Source organism: Microtus ochrogaster, linkage group LG5 (assembly GCF_000317375.1).
Source record: "Microtus ochrogaster isolate Prairie Vole_2 linkage group LG5, MicOch1.0, whole genome shotgun sequence".
In the NCBI taxonomy this organism is placed as follows: Eukaryota; Metazoa; Chordata; class Mammalia; order Rodentia; family Cricetidae; genus Microtus; species Microtus ochrogaster.
Window position 1 is genome coordinate 66,083,259 of NC_022031.1, and position 6,516 is coordinate 66,089,774.

The 6,516-nt window shown below is 37.6% G+C and overlaps 1 protein-coding gene across 1 annotated transcript in view; it reads left to right on the forward strand.

Moving 5' to 3' along the window:
• Positions 1-6,516, forward strand: part of Cngb3 (cyclic nucleotide gated channel beta 3) — a 135,943-nt gene that overhangs the window by 59,030 nt on the left and 70,397 nt on the right. Inside the window, exons 4-6 of the mRNA XM_005362342.2 lie at positions 689-846; positions 3,159-3,308; positions 4,496-4,704. Of these exons, the coding sequence (XP_005362399.1) occupies positions 689-846; positions 3,159-3,308; positions 4,496-4,704 (517 nt within the window). The remainder of the gene's footprint in view (positions 1-688; positions 847-3,158; positions 3,309-4,495; positions 4,705-6,516) is intronic.

A 6,516-nucleotide genomic window follows, 5' to 3' on the forward strand; every position in this document is an offset into this window, starting at 1 on the left:
AAAAAAAAAAAAAAGCCTGGGATCCTTGAAGTTATAGGACTAAAGTCCTGCTTTCTTACTATCAGCTATTCAAAAGTCACTGCCAATGGAGATCTAAAATTCTTATCAGTGACCCCCTTCTTCAAAAACTCCCATGTGGTGGGGAATTTCTATCCAGTAACCTCCCCTTCATACTGAATCTCTGACTGCCTGTTCTGTTGCCAGTCAAAGAAACTCATCTTTCAAAGGGTTCACATGATTCTATCAGCCTGCTGTACCACCTCCTCATCTTGAAGTAAATCACGCCATGTACCAAGTGCTAACTCTAGGAGCAAAGCCCACATGTTCATCATCTCTGGGGTTATGAAGTCATGGTGTCATCTTAGGTCCTGCCTTCCTTACCAGCTTTTTTCTTCTGGAGACAGAGTTTAATGATAGGACCGTGGTCCTCAGGTCCCATGTTGTCAAGAATGACCATTTGCTGTTTGTAGAACTATCATTTTCTAATGGCATATGTGCTGCTAAAACAAGTGCCTAGCATCCAATTTTTCAATGGCAATCTATCTTCCATCAGAATTGTTCCCCTTTTATGTCAGTGTTTTCATTTTATTATTCAATGACAAAAATGAGAAATTAATAATCTTCAATACATAAGGAAAAAACTGTATGTATCTCCTCAGGGACTTATTTCAATTTGTTTTTTATTTAGCTTTAAGAACAAACTGTTTGAAGGCTCAACTATAAATGGATATGCTGATGCCCAGCTACACAACCTGGTGAAAAGGATGCGTGAAAGGACTGCTTTCTACAAGAGAAAACTGACAGAGGATGAGAATTCATCCTCACCCGAAGCTAGCCCTCAGACTGGTAAGCATTATTCCTTCAAAGTACCAGTGAGAAGGAAGTTATGTGAGAACATATATTTGGACAATTATTCAGCTTAGATCCCAGAAAAGCAATTCCTGAGACAATTATATATATATAGATGTATATAGATATATATACATATATATATATATGTTTATTTTGAGAGTTATTCAGAGATCTGAGAGTAGCAAAAGGAGACTAAGAAGGAAATTAATGTGATGGTGCATTAGTGTAACCCTCAGGGTTGGATATAGCAGAAAAATAAGAGTTACTCCAAGAAAAGAAGAAAAAGGAGTTAGGGAGTAGCTCAGCAGCTAAGTTCTTGCTTTGCAAGAATGAGGACTGGAGTTCAGTCAGTAGAACCCACATTACACACACACACACACACACACACACACACACACACACACACACACACAGTGTTGAACTCTTCGTTTGAGTACCAAAGAGACGGAGACAAGTAGGTCCCTGGTGTTAATTAACCAGCAAGCCTTACCTGCTTGGTGAGTTTTACGCCAGTGAAAGATGCTATCTCAAAAAGAAATGCAAAATGTGCTTGAAAACTGGCACCTAACTTTGTCATCTGGCCTCCACATTCATACATGCCATGCACATTCATATATACATGTGCAACCACATACAAGCGAATACTCACACTTTGCACAAAAATGGGTGGAAATGTACACACAGCTCAGTGGTAGAACACAAGCCTAGCTTGTGCAAGGGCACAAGCTCAATCCCCAACACCAAAAATAAAGGCAATAAGAAAAGCACAAGGAATAAAAGGAAAATAGATAAAGTGACTATCATGAAAAGTTAGCACCAGGCTAGCAAAGTCTTGCCTGGAATTCACAAAGCCCTTTGTGCACTGAGCGTTTGATCACTACCACTGTATAGACCAGGTGTATAATTACAGGGGAGGGGAGACAGGGGCAAGAAAATCAGTAGCTATCCTCAACTGCATAGCCAGTCTGAAGGCAGCCAAAACATAAGAGATTCTGTCTTAAAATAAAACAGAAGAACAAAAGGTAATAGGAGATGACTTAGTGAGTAAAAATCCACTTACTGCACAACCCAACAACCAGAATTCAGATTCCCAGAACCTGTGTGAAAAGCTGGAGGTAGTAGCAGGCATCTGTAATCCCAGCCCTCATACAGCAACGTGGGAAACATAGACAGAAAAATCATCCAGAAGTTCACAGGCCAGCTAGCCTAGAAGGCTAAGCAGCAGAAACAAGAGAGACACTGCCTCAAAACAAAGTAGAAGGTGAGTGCTGACTCTTGAAACTTGGCTTGACTTCTATACACACCTTCTTACAGGTGCACAACCGTGCTCACACACATCAGACACAGATCACATACAACAAAGACAGAAGGAGGGAATCACAAGATCTGATTGCTCCTGGAGCATGTTCTTGACCTTGTCACAACTGCTCAAGAAAACTTTGAGGGAGAAAAGCATAGGGCATTCACATAGGGTGATCTCTAGGCCCAGACAATGTGCAGAAGCCACCAGAAATGTCTGCTACAAGTACTAATGTTAATATTAACCAATACCCATATTATACAAAATGCATATTACAAAATACAGAAAAAAATTAATGGAGAAAAGGGAAATGAAAAATAGACACATGAGGGAGGATTATCAACATTCTTAGTAATTACTGAAATGTGGGTATGAGAAAAGAATAACAACAACATACTACAATATATATTATGATTGATATTTGCCCAATATTTAAAGAGAGAAAGAAGAAAAATTAATGTTAAGAACAGATAAACTTCTTCAAATCTAATTATAATGAAATGATGTAGACTTGAGGGAAACTATTTTCAAAGCATACTATGCATTATACAGTAGTTAATGTTTGAAGAGTAAGATTGAAATAAATCACAGTTTGATAAATGTATATCAAAAACAATATTTTGAACTTTGTTTACCCATAACTCAAAAGCTATGTATGAAAGATGTGTTGTAACTTCAAAGCAAACCATGTGGGATGGGAAACATTTGATCTGTGATGCCTTTAAATTTTAAACTGGTATTTCCAAAATTTTAGCTTAAATTAATTTTATTCTGCATTTTTAATATATTTCACTGTTTTATTTCATTTTGTATATATTTAGGGTGTACAACATGATATTTTATAATACATATAAAATAAAGGCCATTAGTTTAAACAGGAGAGTTTTGCTTTGCTTGCGTACACAGAGATTTTCAAAGATTCTAATTTCATCAAAACCAAATATTTTTCTCATCAAGCTAACCTATGTTAACTTATTAAAATATTTCCTCTTTTTTTTCTATAAAGTGAAGTCTACAGAGGTATCACCAACACAAGACCAGAATTCTAAACTAGAAGAACATCACCACGGCATGTTGTCTTGCAAACTCCAGAGGGTACCTGCAAAAGAGTACCTTAAAAGAATGGGACTTCCTAGAAGCATAGATCCATACACAGGTACCAGTGATGGAAACCCCAGGGTGGGCTGGCAGTCACCAGAACCCCTTTGACACAGAAGTACAGAGAGAGCTTCAGTTTTTGCACAGTGTTATCAATCTTGAAAGCATAATTTAAACTATGAGATCTTAAAAGGTTTGTTTTCCTTTCTCTATTGAAGACAAGATTTAAAATACTCCTGCCTGTTTTAAAACCTAGGCTAGGGCATTTCCTGACCCAAATAACCTTTGAAAAGAAAGCCCTAAGGAATTTGGAAATATGCATACACACACACACACACACACACACACACACACACACACCTACACACACCTACACACACATATGTATAAATATATGTATATATTATAAATATATATCCTGTCTTTTTCTGTGGCTTCACTAAGCTAATTATTCTAATCAAGCAGATTCTCTTCTACATCCTCCCAGAAGCAAATGAAAGCGAGCCAGCTCTCCATTCTCCCCACTCAGAGCCAGCCCTCTTCTGGCAGGGTGAAGGTCTTTTTTCTACTTGTCATGGGCAAGTCTTAATTATGAGTACCAAAGATGCTTTGCTTCTTAGCAATGATACATCTAAAATTTCCAGGATTCTACTTTCCTGAATCCAAATAGTAAAGTTACCCCCTGGAATAGATTCAGTCTGGTCAAAGTACTAAATAGACACTATCCTCTTTTGGAGAAAGTGATAATATCATTTTGCTTCTTTTTGTGCATCACGGTGCCTTCTAGGTCAAGAACTAACTGTACTGAATATATTATAGAATTTCTTACTGCAAACTCCGTATCTCACAATCATCAGTTCTGGGGAAATGTCTCAGTCTATAAAGAGCCTACTGTGCAAGCACAAGAACATAAATTTGGATTAGTAGCATCCAGGCAAAAGCTGGTCTTAGTAGTGCATGTATAATCCTAATAACTAAGTAGACAGATTGCCAAAGTTTGCTAGCTAGCATTCTAGCCAGTAGGTGAACTGAGAGGCTCTACCTCAGGTAAGAAATAGCAAAGGGAAGACACCTACAGTCAGCGTCTGTTACCTACATACAAGTGCATACACCTTCTATGCACATGTCCACACACACACCACACATACGCATAAAGATAGTGCTTCTGTCTGATTAAACTGAGAAAGAAACTTGCTAGAATGTGTCTGTGATGCTGTTGGGATGACTTATGTTGTGTTTTCCTAGATCGGATCTATCTCCTATGGCTCCTTCTTGTCACCATCGCCTATCACTGGAACTGTTGGCTGCTACCAGCACGCCTCACCTTCCCATACCAAACACCAGGCAACACGCACTACTGGATTATTACTGACATCATATGTGATATCATCTACCTTGGTGATATATTATTGATCCAGCCAAGACTCCAGTTTGTAAGAGGAGGAGAAATTATTGTAAGTGGAGTTTGAGAGAAGAAATTGACAAATGAGCAATGTCTAATTGGACTACCAAAATTAAATTTACAAGATTGTTTTATTTAATGTTTGTCTCTTTGTGGATAAAGCTTTTTTGATGCCTGAATATTCTAATTCATCTTTCTTGTCATCTCTCCCTGGTTCTCTTTCTTCCACTTGATCCATTCTATTGCTAAAGCATTCTACTGGATTTCTATATGACTAAATGAACTTTACATTTTTTTAATTTTTTAAAGGATTTCTCCTTACTAAATTCTTTTCATATCCTATACTGATTTCTCTATTCGTTCAACTGTTTCTTTGTATTCTCTTTGAATTAATTAACAAGGGGTTTGTTTGTTTTGCCTTTGATTTAACTGTACTTTTGATGATTATCCTTTTAATTTTTATTTAAAATGTTATCTCATTCCTTTCATTGGAATCCTCATCTATGGAGTTGTTATTTTTTCAGGATTTACATTGCCTTCTTTATACTTCTAGGTTGTGACATGTGAGTCTAGGGTTATTTTATTGATTGAGTTTTACTATCTTTTCTTCCAGTTGAAGGGTTCAATATTCAAGTGATACTAGGTTGTGATAACTTTGAAGTATGTTTATCTCCAGTGAACTAAAAATGTAGTCCAATATCTAAATTAGACCAATCTGCTTAAAGCACTAGTATAGTGCCCTTTAAAACTATAAGTGTAAAATATTCACTGCAGCTACCACAATGTTAGATGGTGCCTCATGCAAATATCCTTACGGCTGGCTTTAAAAAAAATCATCTTTTTATCTCCAATAACTATAAGGGGATAGAGGAAGAAGGGTAGAGTAATATAAGTAGTAAGATAAGGTTAGACTTGGGAGGGAAATATGGCAAGAATAGAAATTAGTATTAGATTAATTGAGGAAAAACAGAAGGAAAATAGATGCAAGAGGGGAGTTAGAGTACTCTTAGAATCCACAGAGTTTAAATATTAGTAAAATTATAAAAGGTTCAAATTAATAAAGTTAAATGAGGACATGTGAACAGAGCAAGCAGAGATGAAGTAAGAATGAGGAGGAAAACATCATAATATCTGTAGGAAGGATAGCAGACAATACACAGTAGGATGAGTGCAGTCATGCCCTCCCCCATTTCATAACTGTACCTTCACTGCACTGACCATACGGGTAGCTTCTGAGTGTGTGTGTGTGTGTGTGTGTGTGTGTGTGTGTGTGTGTGTGTGTGTATTTAAAATTAACATGAAAATTCAAAATTCCCAACCATACTTTATCCATATTTCTGGTGCTCAACAGCATGTAGCTACTATCTTGTATTGCACAGATTTCCGCCAGTTGCAAATTATGCTGGTAGAAACATGTAAGACACTGACATGCTTCAGGATATCCTTCAGGAGCATGGCCACAGGGGAAAACCACGTGCCTTGCCATTCGCAAATCATAAGTCCCTTGTTGTCTTACTTTGAAATAAATACCTTCTAATCTTTCTTTTGTAGCTCGAATTCTAATTGGCCTTAATAATAAAAACCCTGAGTCAGATATTAGTGGGGTGAAAGCTGAAAGATCAGAGCCACTAGTTCTTACCTCTACAAAATCCTCAGTCTGAATCCCCAGACCAAGGGAGGCAAAATCCTGTCTCCATGAATCCTCAGATTGAATGGTCTGAGGTCCTATCTCCTTGTGTCTTATATTAAGATTTTATTTACTGGGAACCGGGTGGTGGTGGTGCACGCCTTTAATCCCAGCACTCGGGAGGCAGAGGCAGGCGGATGATCTCTGGGAGTTCGAGGCCAGCCTGGTCTACAAGAG